At 49.4% G+C, this 25,436-nt stretch overlaps 2 protein-coding genes and 1 long non-coding RNA gene across 9 annotated transcripts in view; 1 reads left to right on the top strand and 2 right to left on the bottom strand.

Moving 5' to 3' along the window:
- The first annotated feature begins 643 nt into the window (after positions 1-643).
- Positions 644-8,218, top strand: GHRL (ghrelin and obestatin prepropeptide). 6 transcript variants are annotated; one of them, XM_025375020.1, is made up of 7 exons: positions 644-756; positions 2,489-2,729; positions 2,959-3,241; positions 3,767-3,903; positions 4,112-4,228; positions 7,171-7,279; positions 8,067-8,218. In XM_025375020.1, the coding sequence occupies exons 4-7, from the start codon at positions 3,796-3,798 to the stop codon at positions 8,084-8,086; spliced, it is 354 nt and encodes a 117-aa protein (XP_025230805.1). In that variant the 5' UTR covers positions 644-756; positions 2,489-2,729; positions 2,959-3,241; positions 3,767-3,795; the 3' UTR covers positions 8,087-8,218. The 6 variants fall into 6 exon arrangements, with proteins under 6 accessions (XP_025230805.1, XP_025230803.1, XP_025230807.1 ...); XM_025375018.1 differs by having other exon boundaries at positions 2,489-3,241; XM_025375022.1 differs by having other exon boundaries at positions 2,489-3,241; positions 4,115-4,228.
- Positions 8,219-8,221: 3 nt separating this feature from the next.
- LOC112618236 lies at positions 8,222-9,840 on the bottom strand. Its single transcript, XR_003118049.1, has 2 exons — positions 9,632-9,840; positions 8,222-9,306 (listed from the first exon to the last, which is right to left on the bottom strand). It is a non-coding gene; the product is annotated as an uncharacterized LOC112618236 (long non-coding RNA).
- Positions 9,841-13,226: 3,386 nt separating this feature from the next.
- TATDN2 (TatD DNase domain containing 2) overlaps positions 13,227-25,436 on the bottom strand; it is a 41,473-nt gene continuing 29,263 nt past the window's right edge. Inside the window, exons 4-8 of one of the 2 annotated variants that reach the window (XM_025375013.1) lie at positions 24,133-25,017; positions 18,333-18,460; positions 16,332-16,515; positions 15,731-15,909; positions 13,227-15,241 (exon numbers count right to left, since the gene is read on the bottom strand). In XM_025375013.1, coding sequence (XP_025230798.1) covers positions 15,769-15,909; positions 16,332-16,515; positions 18,333-18,460; positions 24,133-25,017 — 1,338 coding nt within the window. In that variant the 3' untranslated portion in view covers positions 13,227-15,241; positions 15,731-15,768. The remainder of the gene's footprint in view (positions 15,242-15,730; positions 15,910-16,331; positions 16,516-18,332; positions 18,461-24,132; positions 25,018-25,436) is intronic. The other variant, XM_025375012.1, reaches the window with a different exon arrangement.

The following is a 25,436-nucleotide window of genomic DNA, read 5'->3' on the forward strand; positions in this document are numbered from 1 at the left end:
ACAACTAGGACAAAAAGAAACCCCACCAAACGGCCCTATATCAAAGAATAAAATCTCTTTCTAGAACCCCAGAATTTGCCTCTTTCAGACTGAAGTTTAGCCAAATCTATGAAAAAAAGAGCTTGCTAAACCAACTAATCATCAGTACAAATAAAATTATAATGAAAAGTATATGAAGATAATTTGGTCTCAGATGCCCTTTACATATAGCAGTCAATTCACAAATGATGAGTCAATCATGTGCCTTCATGAAGGCAGGCCCTCCAGAGACCCGCAACAGAAAGGAAACCCACCGACTGGACAGAACCTGCTTCCTGAGCCCCCACCACGTTCCAAAAAGGAGAACGGGGCTTTGTCCTCACCCTCAAGGAGTTGAAAAACTGGGCTTGGTTATTATTCACACTTGGAAAGAATGAGGAAGGTCAGTCAGTCCCCTCCAGGTCACTCAGGCTTCCTCCAAGCTCCTCTTGTTCAGATTTGCTGTGTCCTCCGGCCAGCAACCCTCCTCCACTCCGTAACTAAGAGGACCATGAGATAGCTTCCCGGTGCCTCCTCCCGCCATGGTTCTTCTGTCCATCAGCTGTTCCTTCCTCGACTCTGTGGTATGCAGCTAGGGGAGTTTCCAACTCCCAGGGGACATTTCAGTTCCCCAAAGATAACACAGCTTTGAGCTTTGCGCAGTGGGTGTTTACTTGCTGGTGGTCTTATCTAGGATCAACACTGGCAGCTTTGCCTGGAGAGGCCTCCAGGGTCCAGGTAAGCGGAGGCTTCATGTCTCAGGAGGTACCTGGTCACCATAGTTAGGGTTTTTCTGTTTGGGGATTTTTTTTTTTTTTAATGGGGTTGGTGGCTCTGAAAAAGCTGCAAGTCTTCTCTGAGGACTACAGACCTCTCTCTACCCTCTCCACATTCAGCCTCTCTGGGCTCCAGGACCAAAAGATGTCTACACTCAGGTGGCAGACAGGCCTGTGAAGACCTCCTGGTGACGACCTCCTGGTGACATGCTCACATGTTGCTGGGACTAAAGGTGGGATTTTAGCCACCACAGTGGGCTGGTGGTGAGATGTTTACCAACAGGAGGTACTTTGTCCCTCATGTCCCACTTAAAGATTCAGTCCAACCCAGTCTGTGTTTCTGCTGTCCCAAGAGACTCTAGAAAGCTCCAATCCAGGCCGGGCGTGGTGGCTCACGCCTGTAATCCCAGCACTTTGGGAGGCCAAGGCGGACGGATCACGAGGTCAGGAGATCGAGACCATCCTGGCTAACACGGTGAAACCCTGTCTCTACTAAAAAATACAAAAAATGAGCCAGGCATGGTGGCAGGCGCCTGTAGTCCCAGCTACTTGGGAGGCTGAGGCAGGAGAATGGCGTGAACCTAGGAGGCGGAGCTCGCAGTGAGCCAAGATCGCGCCACTGCACTCCAGCCTGGGCGACAGTGCGAGACTCCATCTCAAAAGAAAAAAAGAAAGCTCCAATCCACCCTGAGGCTGATCTTTTAAGTAGGATAGGTGGTCATTTGGCAATCATTTGCTTTGCTGCCTCAATGTCTTCCTCACTGGACATCCTGCCCCAATTCCATCCTGTTCAGCGCAGACTGATTTTCCTGGAACACCACGTTCATTATGGAGCCAGATGGCATATCAGAAAGAGCACTGTATTAGGAGCCAAGAGATCCATGGGGGAGTCCCAGCATTGCCCCTGATGGCTGTATAGCTTTGGGGAAAGTGTGGCCCTTCTGGCATTCAGTTTTTCTTCCAGCAAAATAAAGGATTCAGCCTCCCAGTGCCTTAAATTAGTCTTTCCAACTCTTTCATTCATACTATGGTCTCTCTCTCCTCAAGAATCCTCGGTGGCTGCCCTCCTGCAAAAAAAGCCCAAACTTACTGGGCTAGCAGCTCCCGAGGCATCCATCACCTGGCCCCAAACCAGCTTCTAATGTTTTTGTTATGACCCCATCGCCATCCTCCTCCAAGCCATCCAGTCTTCTCCTTCTGCACGGACGTACTCTACCCAAGCCTTCACCTCCCCTCTGCTCGTCGCAAAGCCCTGCCTTCAAAGCCCTGCCCCAAGTTCCCCACAGGCCTCTTTCCTGGAGCCTTTGCTAACATCCCTGCGGCAAGCCCCAGCCTAAGGTGAGCTCCTCTCCTGAACTGCTAGAACTTCTCTGCAGACAACTCATTGGCCCTTAGGGGTTCCTGCCAGGGACCAGTTGGATGAAGCACTCCAGAAGGGAAGAAATTCCTGGGACCAAGGGAAATGAGGCAGTGGCCTTGGCCTGTGCTGGGAAGTCCTATGGGCCTGGTATGACACCGTTGTCATCTGCAGGGTGTTTTACAGGTTAGAAGCCACCTTTCCCCCATCACCTCATTTCACCCTCAAAGACTCTGGGTAAGGAGAATTATCTGTGGTCTGCCTAAGGCCAGTCAGTGAGGGAGGAGCCAGCCCTGTGTTAAGCGCTAAGCACTAAGCGCAGATCTTCCACCTCCAGGTCCAATGCACTTCCCTCTCAGAAGAGGCATCCGCTAAAAGGGACCAAAGCTGCTGGGGGAAGGCAAGGCAAGGCAAACTGCCATGTGAAAAAACGCCAGGTCAGGCAGTCATGTCACAGCACCTGGCAGAAAGGACGGAAGCGCAGCCACTGGCTGAAGTTATCCCCACACCCGCTGTCTGGAGAGGATGATCAGGAGCAGTCTGCTCAACCCGAACGTGGGACTCTCCTCCTTGGGAAGGTGTAGGATCACCAGCCTGGCTCCCCGCGGGCTCCCAGGGCTCACAGAGGCCAGAGCAGCAACAGCACATGGGAAACAACAGGGCGCCGGACTGGGGAGGTCTCAGAGCTTTCCTAGTGATGACAGCCTCATTTTACACAGAGAGGAAGGGCGAGTAAGCTAAGGTCACACAGCAACAAAGCCGCACCCAGACCCCAGAGCCACTCTCCTCCCTCCCTCCTCCACCAAGGCCATGCCCACTTGGGCCACCCTGCCACCCTGTGTTCCAGGGACAGCTGGAGCACATGCTTCACCCCTCGCCAACCCAGCAATCCTGCAGGGCATCTGACCTCCACTGTTGACTTCTACCCAGAGGACATGAACATTTTTAGTTCCCAAGGAATGTACATTGTACATCAGCCCCACGGAAGCTAGGCCACCTCTGAGATGGGGTTGCTGGTTTAAAACAAACACCAGCCTTCCTATATAAGGACCCGACAGCCACCAGGCACCACCTCCGCCAGGAATTGCAGGTAGGCTCTCTCTCTCCTCTCTGCGTGCATGTTTGCTGACAGGTTTATTGTCCGTGACTGCTGCCCATTCATTTAATTTCTCTGGGCCTCAGGAGTCCCCTCTAAACACAGGGGATGTTCGACAATCTGAGTCTGTCTGGTTGCTCAGAGACAAAGCTTTGTTTAGGAGCTGCCTCTAATCCCCCTCCCCACTAAGTCCCCTGGGGCCCTTGCTGGTTCAGCTTCCTCACTCCTCATGAAAAGACTTGCCATGAGCTCCTCAGAGCCTGGGACAAAAGGCACTGGGGAGGACCCCCAGCCCCCTATCGAGTCTTGCTGCCAGGCATTCTGCCCTGAACAGCCTTGGAGAAGAGAACACACATCCATTCTCTTCTACCTTGGGAGGTGGAGGGGGGTCCTGTCTATACAGCAGTCAGGACCCCAGATAGTAAAGCCCCCTCACGCCATTTGCTGGGCTCCTACCTGAGCTAGCTCAGAGGCACATGAGAAGGAGAGGCAGCTGCCTGGAGACCCACTCTCCCCCAGGTCCACCTGTCTGCAACCCAGCTGAGGCCATGCCTTCCCCAGGAAACGTCTGCAGCCTCCTGCTCCTCGGCATGCTCTGGCTGGACTTGGCCATGGCAGGCTCCAGCTTCCTGAGCCCTGAACACCAGAGAGCCCAGGTGAGAGCTTCCCACAAAGCCCCACATGCTGACTAGGGTATCTTGTTCCAGCCCTGCCACTTGGCAACCAGCTCTGTGACCTGGAGCAGCAGTGCAATCTCTGGGCTTCAGCCTTCTCCCAGAGCACAAAGGACTCTGGGTCTGACCTCACTCTTTCTGGAAGCACATGGGGGCTTGGGGTCCTAAAGAGACCATTTCCCCCTTCCAGCAGAGAAAGGAGTCCAAGAAGCCACCAGCCAAGCTGCAGCCCCGAGCTCTAGGAGGCTGGCTCCGCCCAGAAGATGGAGATCAGGCAGAAGGGGCGGAGGATGAACTGGAAATCCAGGTCGGTACCTCTGCAGTTGTATGTTTCTGTGGCGGCAAGGGTGGGGTCGGGAGAGGGAGGGCAGGGACAGGTGGCAGTGAACAGGGTCCCAACTACAAGCTCCCCAGAACTATAAAACCAGTACCACAGGAGCTGAGCTCTGCCCTGGGCTCTATGAGGTCTTTGCCCATTAAGAGAAAAACATCTGGGAGAAGTAACTTCGCTACAACAGAATAGGGATGGAGGGAGCCTGGGCAGAGGAGAGAGGGTGCCAGAGCCTCCAGATGACTCAAAGGGGACAGAAAATACAGTGCCCAGAGGCAGAGACACCCAGAAATAAATGGCAGGCCCAGACTGAAGATGTTTCTCTGCAGAAAACCGTGTTTTACTCAGGGGCTTCTAGGGCCTGAACTGGGGGATGGAGTGCTTCAAAATAGGTCCCCGGATGGGAGAGCCGGCGCCAGCCCAGGCTCCAGCACTCACTCACCTCATCTGGAGGCAAGGAAGGGGCAGGTCTGGACGATTTGCTCTGACAAATCGTGTGGGGGGCAAGGAGAAAGTTAAGACAACCCAGAGATGGAAAGGAGGAGGGAGTAAAGGATTTTACTGGGTTGTCTATATAACCTTCCTGTGGCTGAGGTTTAGGGAATGGTTTCTTCTAAGCATTTGGTTGGTGATACCATTTCGCGGCTAAGGCAGGATTCCCCCAAGGTAGCACTTAATAATGGCAGTTATTAAACACTGTGCCCGAGGATACCAGCTTCACCTCTAACCGCCCCACCTCCTCCCTACGACAACCTGTGAGGTAAGCAGGGCTGGCATTATTCCCACTTTAGAGCAGAGGAACGGTTCAGAGGGGAACTCACTTGCCCAACGTACCACAGCGGAGTGTGGCAAAGACGCAACGCAAGGTCAGGGCTGATTCCAGTCCCCAAGCCCTCTTCCTCCTCATTGGTCTGATGAACAGACACAGCGCACAGTGGTCCAGGGGAGGCCTCTTCCTTCCAGAGAAGGAGTGAAATGTGCCCGCCTTGGCCTCTGCCTGCCTGTTCACCATACTCTTCTCCAGTCGAGGAATAAAGCCGTCGGAAGCTCCCCCAGCCCCTGCTCGCTCTCATCCTCACCAGTGCCTAGTAGTGTTCAGACCTTTCCTCTACACGATGGGATCCACTAGATTCCCATTTGAAAGAGCTGCATATCCTTACGCCAAAACCAGGATATTTTGCTGGTAAGACGGGCAGCTCCACACATGGTCATCCCAGCCAGAGGAGCTGCGCATTAGCCCAGATGAGAAAGAGGTCTTGGTGGCTGATGATGCAAGGTGGGGCTGGTACAGCGGGAACTTTGCAGTTTCTGTGAAAGCCAGACTCAGAGCATGTGACCCACGCTGCCTTGGCTGGAACCAGAAGTCGAACGCCTGGCGGGTGTTGGGAGAAGAGGAGCAGCTGCAGAGCCCAGGAGCGCCCCACTACCAAACCCCTCACAACCCAGTGTCCCACCCACCTCTCTCATCTCAGGCCCCTCTACCTCCCCGCAAACGTTTCCCTCCCAAAATCAAGTTTCAGAGTAGAAGACTTTGGAGACCAAGTCCCACTCCCATTGAACAGATGGGCCACTGAGGCCAAGAGGGAAGCTGGCCCCCACCACCAGCCAGCACCATGACACCTCTCACTTGCCTGCACCACAGCGCCAGGTGTTAGGCCAGCCCAGCAGTCTCCCAGACCGCTGCTCCTGTTCACTAAGATGTCTGCCAGGTGATGGGCCACCCTGCATTTGCCTCAGCAGTGGAAGAAAAATGAGTTTTTACCGGAGGGAATGGAAGGCCCCAACTTTCCTTACCAAAAAAAAAAAAAAATCAATCATGTCATTCCCCACTGGGTCCATCTTCACAGTGGAGTTAAGGGGAGGGAGATTTCGGAAAGGGAACACATAGCTATTGGTTGGTTAATAGCTTCTCTGCGCCTGTGTCCTCACCTGTAAAACGGGTACAGTGGTAGCGCCTACCCCACAGGGAGGCCCTGAGGATGCCTGGCCTGATGCAGAGGAAGGGAATGGGACTAAAGCGGTTTTCAGGGCCAGGTGGGTTTAAAAGTCCTGCATCCTAGTCCTTGGCCTCCAACTCCCTGGGCTTCTACTGTGAGGACCAAATGACCCAGCACTAAGATCCTTCCCTGACTCAGACAAGACAGTGCCCAACATGGCCAGGCACCGAGGCAGCCACTGGCAAACAGAGGCAATCTCTGCTCCCAAGGAAAGTCTGCCATGTGGCTGCAGCAGAGCTCCTTCCCACTTAAAGCTTTGAGCTCCAGAAAATCATCTCAGGAACGCCTGGAAAACGGGAGAGATGGGGAGCTCTCCCTGTAGAGGGGAAGAAACGGAGGCACAGAAAGGAGAACTCGGTTCAGAGCCTCCTTCTAGGAAAACATTAGCTTCCTTTTGATTTTCCAGGCATCAAAGAAAGGGTTATGCATATGAGAGGAAAAAATACCTAGGGAAGGAGAAAAAGGAGAAGAAACAGACAAGAGGGAAAGGAGAAAGAGCTGGGGGCAGGGAAGGAATAGAAGGCCAGCAGGCCAGTGCTGAGAATGCCGGGCAGACCCCCTGCCAGGGCCCGAAATGCTGCCATTGGTGACTCAACCGTTTGTCTTCAAAACTGCAAAGGAGAAAAAAATCTCATACCAGGGAACACCACAGCTTTTATCAGCAATCCCCCTAGAGGCAAAGGCTGGGAGGCATGAGACCGCAAGGTAAGTGTCTGACAGATGGTGAATGGGAAGGTGAGCTGTGGCCCTGAGAAAGGAAGAGAATCTGGCTGAGGTGTCCCTCGGCAGTCCCTGCTGGGGCCCAGAGGCCATTCTCCCTCTCCACTCCTGAGGAGAGAGCAGAGAGCCCAGAGCCCCCTTTGGGATGGGGATGGGCATGACCTCTGACATCTCCTGGGTCCTTCCTGCCCTGCCTCCTAGTTCAACGCCCCCTTTGATGTTGGAATCAAGCTGTCAGGGGTTCAGTACCAGCAGCACAGCCAGGCCCTGGGGAAGTTTCTTCAGGACATCCTCTGGGAAGAGGCCAAAGGTGAGTCCTGCCTGGACCAGGTCTGCTTGGTTTCCTTGCAGCCCCACGTGGGAGTTCACTCTGGGTGATGAGAGTTTTCCCCAACCTCTGCCTCTCCAAAAGAACTTCTAATTTCCCTTTCCCAAAGATCTGCAGGAGAGTGGTTGGCTAGTATTTGTGAGTGGCTCAGAAGGGAGTTCATCATAGTCTTTGTGTTCAAAGAATGTTCTAAGAACTAGTACATTAGCTAGCTTTGGGGCCTCAGCTGAACCTCAGCATCCTTAACTGTAAAATGGAGCTATTTTACCTATTGCGGGAGTCTACAATTATTTGGTGTTACACCATCTTCACTGCGTAATTTTACTCCACAAACAAAAAGGAATTGGCGCCCAAGTAGCACTCAGAACAGGTTCTGCAGGCTGTTAAGCAGTGCCTTCAAATATTAGAGCTTCCTGAGTTAAGCAAAGGGTTTGCTTTGAATCCCCTCTTCTTGTAAAAGAAAAAAAGAAACCGCCCGACTGATTGAGGTGGCAGAAAACACCTGCACATCTGCAAAGCACTGTCGTCACCAAAGCGGTGACCCTTCACCCCTGGGGAACAGCAGGGGTAGCATTCACCCCGCTGTGCAAACGAGGAAACCAAGACTCAGCTTTGAGGTGACTTACCCAGGGCACAACAGTCTGACTCCAAGGCCAGTGCTTCCCCGCAACCCCCACCATTACATCCCACCTGCAATGTCACCACCGTAGAAGAAAAGCACTAGCAGGACACTACGCCCAGCATTCTGACTCAACCTCTTGCTTTCCAGAGGCCGCAGCTGACAAGTGATTGCCCACAAGCCTCACTCACCTCTCTCTTCCTCCCAAGCTTAGAAGCGCTCATCTGGCCTTTCACTTGCTTCTGCCGCAACTCCCACGACTGTTGTACAAGCTCATGAGGTGAATAAATGTTCAAACTGTAGGCTGATGTTCCAAATGGGAATTTTTTTCAAAGAGGAAAAGTTAACATTTCACTTTAAAAAAATCAAAATAATAAAGACGAAAATATTTCTTGGTCTATGGTCTGTGGGAAGGGAATAAAAGGACAAGTAGTAAGGCCAGTGTGCATGCTTAGAAAACCTAACCACACCAGCTCACTCAAGCAGACAAGCTACTGTATGTGCATGCATTGTGCAGAATTAAGACTGGGTTTCTTAGAGGAGGAGAGAAAGGGGGAGAGCAGGAGGGAAAGGGGAAGAAGAGGAGGGAGGGAGAAAACGAGGAGGGAGAGGGGGACAGAGAAAGAGAGATAAAGTGGGACTAAGAGAAAGGGAAGAGAGGAAGAACAAAGACACAGTTCCTTTACACATCAGGGCTTCCTGAGTGCAAGGCTGCACTAACAGCTTATTAACAACCAGCCAGGGCTGTGTGGACAAAGAAACTTCAGGATGACATTATCGGAGCCAACATCCATTCAAGATCGGAGAGGAAGACAGGAATGCCCAAGAATGAATTTGAAGTTAGACGTTAAGTGAGGTGCCCAGCGGCCCTTGGGCACTGCTAGACAGCGCTGAAAGAGCTGCGTTCTCCTTCCTCCCTTCTCCACTACTGAGAAGGCCTGACAAAGCAGATGCCTCATGTGGGCAAGGCTGGCTGTCACCATGGTTCCCTTACTGATACCTGGTGGGATCCCCAAACATTCCCTCAACTCCAGCTTACAGCAGACATGAGCCTTGACTCTTATGTTCCACAACTTAATTCCAGTTACGACACTGGTCTTCCCGGGGAAAGGCCACTCGGTCATGCCCACCTTAGCCTAAACGTGTGGACTGACTTGAGTGTGGGCAACGGATGGGACACATTGCTAAAGGGAGGGAAAGGCAAAGAACAAGGCAGCCCCAAAGAGCAGCACCGCCCACTTGCCAACTCAGCCATCTGAGCACTTGTGAGAAGCATGCAGGAAGCTGTCTGCAGAGACAGTTGGGGTAATGCCCGCACTCTGGAAAACCCACACCGCAGAGGGTGCTAGGAGCCGAGCATCTCCTCAAGTAAAACTCTGGCCGCCCCACACTCAGGCACTAACCACTGATCAGGTGCGGCAGACAGACAGATGGCCGCCCCACACTCAGGCACTAACCACTGGTCAGGTGCGGCAGACAGACAGATGGCCGCCCCACACTCAGGCACTAACCACTGGTCAGGTGCGGCAGACAGACAGATGGCCGCCCCACACTCAGGCACTAACCACTGGTCAGGTGCGGCAGACAGACAGATGGCCGCCCCACACTCAGGCACTAACCACTGGTCAGGTGCGGCAGACAGACAGATGGCCGCCCCACACTCAGGCACTAACCACTGGTCAGGTGCGGCAGACAGACAGATGGCCGCCCCACACTCAGGCACTAACCACTGGTCAGGTGCGGCAGACAGACAGAAACCCAACGGCTCTCCCTCACATAGGAGCTGTGGTCGGTGAACACCACCGTCATCCAGGAACTTCTCAGAAATGCAGAATCTTCCGCAGCACCCCAGCCCTAATCTCTCAGGATCTGCATTTTAACAAGATCCCCAGGCTACTTAGTAAATGGCTGATGGGAAATGGCTTCTTTCTTACAATTGCATGTGAATCTACAAATATCTGTAAACAAAAGTTCAATTTTAAAATATGACTTCTTGATTGATAAATTGAAATTCACTTACATTGGTTAGGCCATGGGTATAAAGATGTGGGGATTAAAAAAAAAAAAAGCTCCTTCTCAGGTGTCACAGCACACTGCAGGCCCCCCGCTAACCCCCCCCCACCCCGACAGCCATGCCCCTACCTCCCCAGACACCTGGCACAAGTGGGTACAGAGATCAACACACTTGTCCTGGAACTTAACCATCTCAGCTCTGTCACTTAGTTGGGATACAACCCTGATTATCACTAACTGCCCACAGCCCTCTTATCAATAGCTAGAGAAGAGGAGCGAAGGCCCAAAATGGCCAAAGTGGTCAGGAGCTGGTTTCTTTTTGAGAAAGCACCCACTGATTGGGCTTGGGAGAGGATGCGTACCAGGCTCTGAACAAATGCTGGTCACCTGATGCTTCCCCCACCAAAGACAAGAACTTACTTCTCTCTCAAAGGAATCACAAGCTAAATTATTACTAGCTTGCCTGGGTCATTCAAATAGAAACAGATATTGAACCCCACTGTGGACTGGGCACTCTCACCTGTGCCAGGCAACAAGGTGTAGTGCAAAGATCTGGGCTTTCGTTTTGGACCTGAATTTGGATACCAGCTGTATGATCCAGGCCAAGACTGAATTTCTCAGGCTCCTCACATGTAAAATGCCTACCTTGCTGGGTTACTGCCAAGACTCAACATGAGATCTCACATGAGCCATAGCTGCTAGGCACAGGGCCCGGCACGTAGCTAAGCATTCAATTACTACAGCAGCTGGCACTTACTGCCACACCCCTGATGTGCACCAGGCACCATGTTAAATACTCATGCAGATTAATGTGATTTCACTTCATTTTCACAGCAAGCCTACTTATGAGGGAGAAAACTAAAGCTCAGAGAAATTAAGTTAACTTTCCCAAAGTCACATAGCAAGTACGTGGCTGACTCACGGACATCATCAGAAGGCTCAGGTGCTGCTTTTTCATCTGGCTCCACAGCCTCTCAGCCAGTGCGGCTAACCTCGCTCTACTGCCTAGGATGAGAGAGGTTTCCATTTTCATTCATTTTCCTTCAGAATACACTGGGTGAACGTGGTAGCGGGGTAGAATAGTGAGGACAATTTCAAGTCAACAATGGGCGGAAATATAATTTTTAAAGGAAATGGTTAGAGGACGCCTTTGAGAAAATGTATTATTTCAAACATGTTCCTGTATCAGCTTTCTTAAACCCACTCCTTCATGCATCGTTTAATGATACCACTGTAACTTGATCATCTCTAAAGTGGGGTGTAGGTACCCCCAGGGTGAGTGAGCTATTTGCTGGAGAAAAAAAATTCTCCTCGTGAAAAAACTTTTACCTTGTGTATAATTAGCATAACAGCATATGTATTTAAGTTCTTATACACTTATAGGTGTGTGTTCAGAAATTCTCCTAAGACAGTGCACAGAGAAGAGTTGAGACCCCTCCACTAAGCTACTCACCTTCATCTGAATCCACTTTCAGATGTCACTGGCATTTGGGAGGTCGAGGCGGGTGGGTCACCTGAGATCAGGAGTGCAAGGCCAAACTGGTCAACACAGCAAAACCTCATCGCTACTTAAAACTTAAAAAAAAAAAAAAAATTAGCCAGGCATGCTGGTGGGCGCCTGTAATCCCAGCTACTCAGGAAGCTGAGGCAGGAGAGTCACTTGAACCTGGGAGACGGAGGTTGCAGTGAGCCAAGATCAGGCCACCGCATTCCAGCCTGGGCGACAGAGTGACACTCAGTCTCAAAAAAACAACCAAAACCAAAAAAAGATGTCACTGGCAAATGAGCACTTTTTAATACAGTGATCCTGAGAGGGACTAGCTGGCCACTAATCACCATCTTTGACAGAGTTTGCTTCTTCAATCACTGTACATTCCGGTGGCCATTTGCCCTTACTTTACAAAAATGAATGAAGCAAAATGAAGGTGCTGACAGCAAATGATGAGTATCAGTCCCAAGTTTCCTACAGAAAGATGGAAACACCAGAAAAGTCAAGGACAGACAGTCACAAGGACCGTCACTGAGTGGACAAAGCCAACTGCACATTCGACTGTGAAGGAACTGAGACAAAGTTCAGGGCGATGCCAAAGATACATCATCAATGATTGTATCTAAAAGACAAGGCAGCAACAGAGACTTCAAAGGTGTTCAGTATTCTTGCGAAAGAGCCTTCCTTTTTATGTGTAAGTTTACTTTTTGGCCAGTGCACTTGTATTCAAGAATACCTTAGTACAAAATAGGAGGGCTGAGTGCAAGTAATGAAACAGAATTTCCTCCACAGTTTACCCAGAGGCATCAGGAATTCAGTCCAACGCCCATCATCCAACTGATTCATCAACACCCCCAGGGACTAGATTTTTCTTCCTCCTACAGCCTTGCGCTGGAAACAAAAAAAAAGAAAAGAAAAGAAAGTATCTACATAGGTTAGAAAGAGGCAGTGCATCTGAGTTCCCAGGCAGTAAAATTACTTAACACTCTAAGGCTGTAGAACTTTAAGAATTTGTCCAGACGCGGTGGCTCACACCTGTAATCCCAGCACTTTGGGAGGCCGAGGTGGGTGGACCACGAGGTCAGAAGATCGAGACCATCCTGGATAACACGGTGAAACCCCGTCTCTACTAAAAATACAAAAAAAAAAAAAAATTAGCTGGGCGTGGTGGCGGGCGCCTGTAGTACTCCCAGCTACTCGGGAGGCTGAGGCAGGAGAACAGGAGAACGGCGTGAACCCAGGAGGCGGAGCTTGCAGTGAGCTGAGATCACGCCACTGCACTCCAGCCTGGGTGACAGAGCGAGAATCCGTCTCAAAAAAAAAAAAAAAGAATTATTTTTTGGGGGAAGACAGGGGGAGGGGAGAGACAGAGTCTCGCTCTGTCACCCAGGCTGGAGTGCAATGGCGCGATCTTGGCTCACTGCAACCTCCGCCTCCTGGGTTCAAGTGATTCTCCTGCTTAAGCCTCCCAAACAGCTGGGACTACAGGCGCGTGCCACCCCACTCAGCTATATTTTTGTATTTTTAGTAGAGATAGGGTTTCACCGTGTTGGCCAGCCTGGTCTCGAACTCCTAACCTCAAGTGATCTGCCCGCCCTGGCCTCCCAAAGTGCTGGGATTACAGAAGTGAGCCACCATGCCTGGCCGAACTTTAAGAATTCTTATATGCAGTTTAACTTTACAGAGAGCCACATGGATACTCAAGAAAGTCTCCAGCTATCTGGATTCTTGGGTTACAAAGCTGGCCAACAACCAGATTCAACCACTGCATCACTCAGGTAAGTCTACACAAACACAGAGAGACTGGGTTGGCTGGAGGATCCATCACTTTATTTTCAGAAAAAGATGGCCAAAGAGGGGAAAAAATACAGAGGCATTCCCACAGCACAGTGAAAACAATCAGCCATCCAAAAAGCTGAATCAAAAACAACGCCAACCGACTTTCACGCCCACACAGGTGAGGTTTCACTAGGTAACAGCACATAAATGATCCTAGATCATTTAGAGAGGATTTCTCTCTAAATCCTAGAGAGAAAAGTAGATAGCACCTTGTGCTTTTCCTTGGCAGGTGGATGGCACAGGCTTGGAGACTTCCATGTCATCATCACTTTTCCTCCTCTAACACAGGACTGGTTGGTTTCACCTGCAGGCAGTACTGACTTCAGGGCTTGTGGAGAGGAGATGGTTGTGCTGCAGTTCACTTGGTGACAATAAAGCACTTTGATATACTCAGCAGTCCCCAGATCTTCCAAGCAGGAGATCAGGTCCCCCCCGACTTCCCACATGGGCAAATCTGCAGCACAGACAACATAACAGCACAGCTGATCCATGAAGACAGACAGTGAATCAAGGCTGAGTTCCAGGCCGGTGACTTGTGTACCAGGGGCAAGATGGAAATACCAGATAGGAAATATTAAATCCATTCCATTTTAGCTCACAAGGCTCAAATGCGCCTTCCAAAAACACCTAGAGGAATTTAGGATTCCATAAGGGACGTATTTTACAATTTAAGCCTCCAAGAACACAGACGAGGGACTCCAGGTGACCTATCCACCTCACTGCAGGAGATCAGGGTGAAGGATCCTTTGAAACAAAATACAGTCTCCTCTCACTTAACCCTGGACCATTAGAAACTCTAGGGCCTGTAACGAATATACCTTTACAAGGCACCAGCAGGCGGCAGAGCAGAGCTCAGGACCTGAGATGACTCTGTTGCTCAAAAGGTGAAGGAGAGGCTCTGACTTCTAAAACACAGAAAGACAGGACACAGGAGAGGCAAAGGCAAGGGGGCACCCAGGAGAAGCGGGAGAGGGACTGGTACATTTGCAGACACCAGGCCTGCTTATTCTGCATAGACAATGTAACATGGCTGAGCTGCCCTGCAGAGCTTCAGAGAATGACGTTGATTCACCTCTCAACCTGGGCAGGGCACACAAGGGACTGTTAACGCAAGATGAAATGAGGATTATTTCTGGTCAAATGTTCCAGAGAAGGGGGCAAAAGTGAAGCAAAAGGAGGCTGGGAACCCCTGACACAAGACTAGCAGGTAGTTTCTGCTGCAAACTGAACCTTATCAGCTTAACACACCCACACAGCAGCCCTGAGGGCATCAGTGAGTAGGAAGTACCCCCTTTGGGGTCCTCTTCCCCAAGAAGGCCTCTTCTGGAGTCCCCCAGTCTGTCCTGGATCTCCATCATGAACAATGAGCGCTCCTCTGCACACCCCATATCGATGGCAGTGGAACCAATGAGACCAGCAGTTGAAGTCCTTCTGCCTGTGCTGACGCTGGAGTTGACACCAGAACAGTGACCGTCAAATTGAAGAGTTATCCAAGGAAGGAAAGAGAACGACTTCACTGGTTGCAAGAAAATAAACCTCTGAGATAGGTCTCCAGTTAATTTCCCCCAAAAGGTTTCCCAGTTGGGAGTCTGTTTTTAGAACCGAGAACCAGGAACTGAGTTACACACCCATGTGTGTTTAGACGAGTAGACGGGTGACTTTATTCACAAACTGCTCAAAAATACAGGCTGCAGAGAACAGAATTTGGACTGCCAAACTCACTGTACCCTCATATCACACTCTTCTTTGCTGCCTACCCTGGAGCATTTTGGCTGGGAGGCAAAACCCCAGTGCTATTACAGGCAGTCCCCATACCCCTCATTCCACGCCCACCCCACCCCACCCACAAGCTGAAGCCTTATGACCCGCTTCGAGTTAAACATCCTGTCCTGGTTTTCTGTGTTCCAATCAGCTCTCCAAACACATCCTCGACCTGAGACACAGACTTCAAGCCAGCCTGTGTTCTGTCAGGCTGCTGGTCGCCCTGGAGGGTGGAAGAGAAAAGGAAAACGGTTTCAAATCACGTCACTCAAAACAAATCGGGCTTAATGCTTATACTATGTTTATATTCTTTACATTAATAAAATGCAACAGGCCGGGCGCGGTGGCTCACGCCTGTAATCCCTGCACTTTGGGAGGCCGAGGCGGGCGGATCACGAGGTCAGGAGATCGAGACCATCCTGGCTAACAAGGTGAAACCCCGTCTCTACTAAAATACAAAAAAAATTAGCCGGGTGCGGTGGCGGGCGCCTGTAGTCCCAGCTACTCGGGAGGCTGAGGCAGGAGAATGGCGCGAACCCGGGAGGCAGAGCTTGCAGTGAGCCGAGATGGTGCCACTGCACTCCAGCCTGGGGGACAGAGTGAAGACTCCGCCTCAAAAAAAAAATAAAAATAAAAAAATAAAATAAAATAAAATGCAACAAAAGACTTGTTTGTCCTGGTTTTTAAAAAACACAAATGTGAGTTTTATGACCTTTTCTAGGAAACTCCTGAGGACTGTACCTTCTCTGCTTAAAGACTGTAGAGGCGACTGGTGTTCTCACGCAAGGCAGCCAAGGTGCGGGAGAGTGGCTGATCTTTGACCCTGGCAATCTCTCGGACCGTATGCAAGGCCAGGCCCGGGTGGGCATACTGGCAAAGGCTTTTGGGAACCTGGAAGACATCAAGCGGTCATAACATCATTGTGCCATCTGTGCACCGTCATAACCTAGAACTCCCTCCCTGTCCCTTCCCCAGCAAGGACCTCTTTGGGGCTGCCCTGTAGAGACCCCGTTACCTGCAGGTGCAGGGAGAGTCCTAGTCATGGGGGCTCTGGGTGAGCAGGGTCCCACGCTTCCTTGGACTACCCTCTACAGGGTAGGGCTTTGCACTGCCTGGAAGAGAGTGGTTACCCTTCAGCTTCTCAGCCCCCTAGACTTTTGGTTCTGCAGAGTAACAGCAAGGAGGCATCTACACAGCCCAGGATGGGACCTGGAAGTCACTGGGGCTCTGGCCCTGCCAACCTTGTAAGGGTGACCACCCACCTCCCCACCCTCTCCCTCCGGTGCCTCCCCTCAGCCTGAAGACCCCCTTACCTGGCGAGGGAGGAAATAGGGAGCATCCGTTTCTACGATGATTCTCTCTAGTGGGATCTGCCTCAGGGCTTCCCGGGCCTCCCAGGCGGAGGAGTACGTCAGCACTGCCGTGAAGCCCACAGACATGTTGGGAAAGTACTTCAGTAGGGGCTCGATGACCGGGTAGCTGCCGGTGAAGCAATGCCTGGGGACAGAACTCCACATCAGGGCTGCTCACAGTCCCCTCTGTAGCAACCCCCAGCTCCCACTAGACCCATCACCCCTTTTCAATGATTCCCAGAAATGGGAAGACTGCGTCCTAGGGAAGGACTCCACAGTAAACACAGACAAGGGCTGGCTCCAACACAGGAAGGCCCAAGATGGCACTTGGTGAGTGATCAGAAATCACTCAGAGATCACCACGCACACCGCAGAATGCTCTGCAGTCACCTGAGATGACCACCACAGAGAACACACTGGGATAGGAAATGCTCCTAACACTGAAGAGGAGCAAAATCAAGAACTGTGGCCCCTATGATGACGACAGCATATAAAAACTATGCCCATGTAGTCAAATGAACTGAAAGAAAACCTAACAAAATATTGGGAAGTCGAACTACAGATGAATTTTCTTCTCTTAATCTGATACCTATTCATGTTCTTGGTGCCATATATATATAGTTACCAATCTGGAAATTCAGGGCCTCCTCCTGCAATACCACCTCGTTGGGTCAGCTTAGCCCTGGCCTACCAGCCACCATTACATTTCCTTCAAAGTTAGCCCAAAATGCAGCCATGAAAACCAACCAACCAGAAAAGCCAACTGACTGCTTCATCATTGGTGTGTGCCCAGCTGGGGGCCAGAGGCTTCACTCACTCTGCTTAGGTACCCAAAGGCCCTGACAGCCCCATCCCCCTTTTTCTGCCATCTGACAAGACCCAGTTTGGGTGCTAGAGTCCTTGTTATTCAGCCAGCCCCTCTCAACCATCTTTAAGGAGCTGGCCAGGCATCACCTCCTGAGTCTTCTGGTTGGGCTATGATCATCGGCCCCTGCTCTGGCTCCCGCAGCACCTATGACCACCCAGTCCCACACACTATGTAGACAGAAGCCACCATCCAACCTGTCTCCTGGCAGCACCTCCAGATATCCCAAGAGGCAAGTCAATGCCCAGTACCTACACGTGGCAGGAGTTCGTAAGTTCAGAGAGTTTACCAAACCGAACTGAAGAACCCCTAGATGCCATTCTGATAAAATATGACATTGATTTTCGTAACTGGGGGGAAAGGAGCTTTCAAGTTCAAAATAGGAAAGAAAATGTCCTTTCAAGTACCCTTAGATGCTCTGTGTGCTAAGTCATCAGACGCCACAGCAACCTCTCAAGATGAGCAGTCCTCACTGCTGAGAACTGAGACTCCATTTCCACCCATCCCATCCCCAGGAGGAGGGCACGAAAGGCCCCTTGTGCTCACTGGTGATTTAGGGTTATTAGTTCAAACCATATGAAGTTACTATTTTGTGAGAAAAAAAAAAAAAGGTCAAATATGATACATTTCAAGTGGTTTAACCTAATAGTTAATTCTTTAGAAAAGACAGTGTATAGGCCAGGCGCGAAGGCTCATGCCTATAATCCCAGCACTTTGGGAGGCCAAGGCAGGCAGACCATGAGGTCAGGAGTTCGAGACCAGCCTGGCCAACATGGCAAAACCCCATCTCTACTAAAAATACAAAAATTAGCTGGGCGTGGTGGCACATGCCGGTAATCCCAGCTACTCAGGAGACTGAGGCAGGAGAATTGCTTGAACCCGGGAGGCAGAAATTGCAGTGAGCCGAAATTGCACTACTACACTCCAGCCTGGGCAACAAGCTGAGACTCCGTCTCGGGGAAAAAAAAAGAATAGATAGTGTATAATGACAGAATACAATCATTGCTGTCCTCATCAACTTCTCATCTTTCCAACTAACGTCCTAGACAGAGGGAAGTGTTTCTTTCATTTGCCCACTGAAGTTCCAGTCTTCTAACCTATGGATCTTGTAGTCAGGGGGCACAAACTTTTTCATGATGTCTAGCAGATCTTCATCAGCTTCTCGGCAGTGGATCACCAAGGGCTTCTTTAGAGAGACAGCCAGCTGTAGCTGTCTCTCAAATACCTAGAAGAGGACACAGCGACAACCCCTGTTGGTTAGCAGCACTTCAGAAGTCCATTACCTCTGGAACACCCGGTCCAGCAGGCACCCCCACCGTGTCTCCAACTCTTTTAACTGTATAATGTAATAATAGCTAATGATTATTGGGCATTTACAATAGAGCCAGGTAGTGCCCAAAGTACTGCAGGTCTATCATAACCTGCAGTCCTCACAACCACCCTGAGGCAGGTGCTGCTCTCTGTGCTGAGGGCAAGTTAACTTGCAGTCAGCAGTTGTAGCACCAGGATCCAAACTTGAACCCTGGCAGTCCACACAGTAATCACTGTATGATGCCAACCTGGGGTGGCAGGGGCAGGGCAGGGATCAAGAACATAAAGCACAAAGTTAATGTCCCTCACCTCACTGTCCCCACCTCCGCTCTCAAGAGATACCAACTTCCAGAACTCTCCCTATGCAGAGCTGTTAGGGATGGTGGAGCGTGGTGTTTATGTGTATCTCCAGCAAGGTGCCTCTGGCTCTCAGAAGGTGCTCAAATACTTGCTAAAGAAACAAATACGGCTGGGCGTGGTGGCTCACACTTGTAATCCCAGCACTTTGGGAGGCCGAGGCGGGCGGATCACAAGGTCAGGAGATCGAGACCATCCTGGCTAACACGGTGAAACCCCGTCTCTACTAAAAATGCAAAAAATTAGCTGGGCAAGGTGGCGGGCGCCTGTACTCCCAGCTACTTGGGAGGCTGAGGCAGGAGAATGGCGTGAACCTGGGAGGCGGAGCTTGCAGTAAGCCGAAATCTCGCCACTGCACTCCAGCGTAGGCGACTGAGCAAGACTCCGTCTCAAAAAAAAAAAAAAAAAAAAAAAAACAAGAAACAAAAACACTTATTTTCCACAAATTTTTTTTTTTTTTTTTTTGAGACCGAGTCCTGCTCTGTCGCCCAGGCTGGAGTGTAGTGGCGCGATTGCAGCTCACTGTAGCCTGCACCTCCTGGGTTCAAGTGATTCTCCTGCCTCACCCTCCCGAGTAGCTGGTATGACAAGCAGGCACCACCTTGCCTGGCTAATTTTTGTATTTTTTTGTAGAGATGGGGTTTCGCCATGTTGGTCAGGCTGGTCTCAAACTCCTAACCTCATCTGATCTGCCCACTTCAGCCTCCCAAAGTGCTGGGATTACAGGCATGCGCCACCGTGCCCGGCCAATTTGCTTCCTTTACTCAGTCAAAATCGGATATCCTCGCAGGTCAGTAACTACAGATATACTTTACTCTTTATAACACTAGCCACTTTTAAATCTTCACTATTGTTAATTTAAATGAAAAAAGTAGGGTTAGGACCTGTTCTTTCCTCTAACGAGCCCAGGTTTAGAACAAAGAAAAGTATTAATTCACCAGGTGTGGTGGCTCACGCCTGTAATCCCAACACTTTGGCAGGCAGAGTCGGGTTTGAGGTCAGGTGTTCAAGACAAGCCTGGCCAACATGGTGAAACCCTGTCTCTACTAAAAATACAAAAATTAGCTGGGCATGGTGGCAGGTGCCTATAATCCCAGCTACTTGGGTGGCTGAGGCACAGGAATCCCCTGAACCTGGGAGGCGGATGTTGCAGTGAGCTGAGATTGTGCCACTGCACTCCAGCCTGGACAGAGCAAGACTGTCTCAAAAAAAAAAAAAAGATTAATTCATTATAAGCAAATCACCTCATATTGTTTCCATGAGTAGTTTTTACAATTGTGGAACATAATTCGTGTTTATATTTTTAGCATCAAACAATGAGATACTTTTGGTAATTTGAGTCAGGTGATAGTCACTTGAGAATGATATTTACAAGTCTAACACCTGTACTGCCTGTTCTCAAAATAGCAACACTAAGCCAATACCAATTCTGATGTAACTTTTGTTTAATCTGTGTTTTCAACAAAAGGCAAATGACCATAGACATCAAAATTATAGACTGCTTGGAAGAGGCTTTATTTAAAGGCTGGCCAGTTCCACTATCAACAGGTGGCTGGAGCTCCTCCTATTTGCATCTGCTAAGCTGTTCACCTGTCCTCCCCTGACCCCTACACACAGGCAGGAGAGGTTTCAAGAGATTCCAATTCCAACATTTCATTCCAGCCTCTAAAACATTATCCCTCAGAGTAGTGAAATAAACTATTAGAGCTTTAGGATAGAATATTACACAGCTGTTAAACATTTTTCAAAGTATAGTTGATGAATGGGAAAATTTCACAAGTGGAAAAGACACTTAAAACTATTTAATTTCCTAATTTCTTTTTTTAACACAAGCACGCACATCCAACCTACGTTTCTTTGATCCTATGACAGGTGCTTGGAAGACAAGCCACTTTGCAATTGTTCCTTGCAATTTTATTGTCCCTTGCAATTTTCCAAGGGACAATAACATTACATTTATAATGTTTCGTAAAACACATCCAGATTTCAAAAATGTTAAGAAGGAAGAAGAACTCATTAGAATGCAGGAACTTGTGGTTGGACAGGAGCTATTTGCAGCATTTGTCCTCACCAGGAACCCAGCTGAAAAAGAACAGGAGTGAAGGAGGTACAGATGAGTTACTACCCAGCATAATTATTCACTTCTACCTGCATAAGGCTGGGTTCCTAACTGATCCATTATTTCCAGGGATTCCACAGTTAGTCTCTCCTGGGGGTTGCCCCAGGCATCTCTTGCATATTTATTACCTTAATAATTAATAAATTCCTCTTTAACACACGTAAAGAGATACAGCCTGGGTAGGGAAGGACAGTATACTCTCCCTGGCACCCCTCCCAGATGCTGACATGTGCAATTTACACACAAAGTCTTCAGGATCTAACTCTTACGAGTTACATAGTTAAATCTGTAAACACCACAGATCAACAAAGAAAACGTTAACAGTAATTTGCTCTAACCAGCAGAATAACTATAACTACCCATTCTTTCCCCAGTTGTTTTGCTTCTCTATTTTCCAATCCTTCCAGAAAATTTTAGGTACAACAACCAAACTCTCTTATAATGAACTGGGTCTAGCACCCTATCATCTTGGCCAGATACATTCCTTCCACAGGCTTTTTTCTTTTTTTTTTTTAATGTAATAAAGATACGGTCTCACTATGTTGCCTAGGCTCATCTTGAACTCCTAGGTTCAAGCAATTTCCTGCCTCAGGCTCCCAAAGTGTTGGGATTACAGGCGTGAGCCACCTCGCCCAGCCCTCTATAGGTTCTTCTTCTTCCCTTCACAAGATAAAACATTCAGCAGGACACATCAAGAACTTGCTAACTGCTCTTTCAGGTAAATGCAACTCTGCACTGACATCCAACCAGGTGCAGTTCCCAGTCACCACCATTCACCTCATTTAGGTACCAAAGTTTTTATTTACATCAAAACAGTGTCCACATCCCCCACCCAGCCTAGGAGTCTCTGGTGTTGACAAATATTTTCTAGTCTTCCTCCCTTTTACAGGCAGCTTAGCCCTCCCCCAGCCAGCAGCAATTCCTCAGACTCATTATCTTCCAGTCTTGAGTCGAATCTCACCAAGCCAAATGACATCTTCAAGACTGTGTTTATCACCCTGTGCCTATCACTTATAGTTCAGTTTGTTGTGCAGGTCGCCCCATGGACCTTTAAGTGCAGACCTGAGACCCTGATAATTCTGTTTTGTTTTGAGACAGGGTCTCACTCTGTCGCCCTGGCTGGAGCATAATCATGGGTCACCGCAGCCTCAACCTCCCAGGCTGAAGCAATCCTCCTGCCTCAGCCTCCTGAGTAGCTGGGACCCCAGGCATGTGCCATCACACTCGGCTAATTTTTTTTCTTTTTTTTTTTCTTTTTTTTTTGTAGAGATGGGGTTTCGCTATGTTGGCCCAGGCTGGTCTCCAACTCCTGGCCTCAGGTGATCCGCCTGCCTCGGCCTCCCAAAGTGCTGGGATTACAGGAATGAGCCACCGCACCCAGCCATACCCAGCTAATTTTTGTATTTTTAGTAGAGATGGGGTTTCACCATGTTGGCCAGGTGGTCTCAAACTCCTGCCCTCAAGTGATCCACCCATCTTGGCCTCCTGAAGTGCTGGGATTACAGATGTGATCCTGTAAATACAAAAAATTAGGTGGGTGTGGTGGCGGGAGTCTGTAATCCCAGCTACTCAGGAGGTTGAGGCAGGAGAATTGCCTGAACCCAGGAACCGGAGGCTGCAATGAGCCGATATCATGCGATTACACTCCAGTCTGGCCAACGAGAGCAAAACGCTGTCTCAAAAACAAAAAATTAGCCGGGTGTGGTAGCAGGCCCTATAATTCCAGTTACTCAGGAGGCTGAGCCAGGAGCATCACTTGAACCCAAGAGGTGGAGGTTGCAGTGAGATGAGATCATACCACTGCCCTCCAGCCTGGGTGACACAGCAAGACTCCATCTCAAAAAAAATGTTTTTTAATTAGCCAGGCGTGGTGGTGTGCACCTGCAGTCCCAGCTACTTAGGGAGGCTGAGGTGGGAGGATCACTTGATCCCAGGAGGTTGAGGCTGCAGTGAGCTATGGCTGCACCACAGAACTCCAGTGTGGGCAACAAAGACCTTATCTCTGGGAAAAAAAAAAAGAAAAGAAAAATTCTAAAATACTACAACTCTTACCCTGCCAACGCACCATGATCAAAAAATATTGGGAGGAAAAAAAATATTAACAGGGGCTGCACGCATCAGATCAGGCCTGTAATTCCGGCACTTTTTGGAGGCCAATGCAAGTGGATTACTCAAGGTCAGGAGCTCAACACTAGTCTAACAAACGTGATGAAACCCCACCTCTACTAAACATACAAAAATTAGCCAGGTGAGGTGGCACACGCCTACAGTCCCAGCTACTCAGGAGGCTGAGGCAGGAGAATCGCTTAAACCCAGGAGTCAGAGGCAGAGGCTGCAGTGAGCCGAGATCATGCCACTGCACTCCAGCCTGGGTGACAGAGTGAAATTCTATCTCCAAAAAAAAAAAAAAAGAAAATAATATTAACAGAGTATTAGCCATGATCCCTGGTTGAATGAGAAATTATGCATTTTTTATTATTTTTCAAATATTATACAATGGGTACATTTAAAAAAAAAAAAAAAAAAAAGCAGGCCAGGCACAAGTGGCTCACGCCTGTAATCCCAGCACTTTGGGAGGCCGAGGCGGGTGGATCACCTGAGGTCAGGAGTTTGATACTAGCCTGGCCATGTGGGCTCTACTAAAAATACAAAAATTAGCCAGGTGTGGTGATTCACACCTGTAATCCCAGCTACTCGGGAGGCTCATCGGGAAAATAGCTTGAACCCAGGAGGCGGAGGTTGCAGTGAGCTGAGATTGCACCACTGCACTCCACAGCCCAGGCAAAAGAGTAAGACTCCCTCTCAAAAACTAAATTAAGAAAACCTAAAGTTTACTGCTTCCCAAAAAAGAAAGAAAACAAATGTTTTGACATTGATATTATCTATAAGAAGTCACAAAGCTGAACAGTAAGAAATAAAACTGAACAGTAAGAAATAGCTTGTAAAGCATTTGACAAATTGGCATCTAGATGGTCTGGATGACAGCAAGCGCACTGCATTTTCAGGGATTCTAAATTATTTAGTTCTAATATTAGATAAACCCTTATTGTCAGGCTTCAACAACTAAAGGAAAATTAAAACTGTAAGCAGACAAAAGAGAGCCTTGTTACCTTGTGCTGTTCTGGGACAGGCGTGGTGCACTTGTAAGAGTAATCCAAGCCCATTTCCCCAAATGCCACAGCCTTGGGGTGCCTTAAGGCTTGCAAAAGATTTCTTTCTTGACTCTCACTGTAGTAACGCGCAAAATGAGGGTGACAGCCAAAGGCCCCCCAGACCAGATCCTCTTTCAACAGCTCCTCCCATAGGCAATCTGTAAGAGTGCGAGGATCACAGAAGTCAGAGATGCAGCCCTGAAATTCCTTAGGGAAGGAGCTGCTGTAAATTTTTCTGAACTTTGTAAAAGTCCCTTGGAAAGACAGCTTGGAATAGAGCATGTCCAGGTGACAATGGGTGTCAATGAAGCCCTCCTCTAGGCTTGGCTCCAGGTGGCTCTTTGGCAGGGAGCTGGATGTGTGCCCTCCACAAGGACGTGGAGGCATCTCCTCTTGGAAAGTTCTTTTCTCCTTCACCTCTCTCTCTTCTGAGCTTCTGGAGAAGCGAAATGAACGAGAATTCTGGGACCAGCCTTCCTCTGAGGCCTCCATGTCTCTGGAGGTGTTTTGGACGCTCCCCGCAGAGTTGGGGGAATAATCACTCAGGCGGCTCCGGCTGCTCCTCCCAACCTGGGCTGCATCGTTGCTGTTGCTGCCTGTGGAGGGGTAGCTAGAAGGCTTGGGGCTGCTGGTCCAGTAGCTGGCATAGTCACACCAAGGACTACTGTACAAATGAGGTGGGTACATGACATAGTCAGTGGTGAAGGAAGAAGGCTCTGGAACGGCTGAAGGTTTCAGTGAGACAGGTTCCTCCTGAGAGAATCTGACCGTGGAGATCTCCTCAACATCAGACCAGTCACTTCCAGAAGAGGGGTGCTCCATCACCACCTCCCTATCTTTATGCTGCAGAAAAGAAGGCACACAACAGTGGGTTAGCTTTCCAATGTGAAGATGGCCTCCCAGGCTGTCATTCCAGCTGAACAGAAACCCTGGCTTGTTCTTCTGGCCATGGTGATGGCTTTGCATTGGCTCATTAGCTCACCGTGTCAGCTGGTTTCCTTATAATTTCCAGAAATGTCCAGAACTGAGCCCGGTTACTGCTGTGAACAGCTGTATTGGGTTCAGGGAATAGGCCTGTGACCATGCCACTCCTAAAGGCAGTGCTCTACCTGCATCCCTTTCTCTTGAGAAAAACTGCTCTCTAGAACACACTCTGGATTGGAGATTTTAGAGAAAAGCAGTACCCAGCTTTTCCTCTCTAACACTGTCCTCAATATATTCAAAATGTAAAACTACAACAGCTGTGGCGGTTGTATTTTTTT

This window comes from Theropithecus gelada, chromosome 2 (genome assembly GCF_003255815.1).
Source record: "Theropithecus gelada isolate Dixy chromosome 2, Tgel_1.0, whole genome shotgun sequence".
NCBI classification, from domain to species: domain Eukaryota; kingdom Metazoa; phylum Chordata; class Mammalia; order Primates; family Cercopithecidae; genus Theropithecus; species Theropithecus gelada.

Coding starts and splice junctions, on each gene's coding strand:
- GHRL (XM_025375023.1), top strand. CDS start 3,724: ATGAGAAGGAGAGGCAGCTGCCTGGAGACCCACTCTCCCCCAGGTCCA. Junction 4,229..7,170: donor AGGATGAACTGGAAATCCAG/GTCGGTACCTCT, acceptor CCTGCCTCCTAG/TTCAACGCCCCCTTTGATGT. Junction 7,280..8,066: donor CCTCTGGGAAGAGGCCAAAG/GTGAGTCCTGCC, acceptor CTTGCTTTCCAG/AGGCCGCAGCTGACAAGTGA.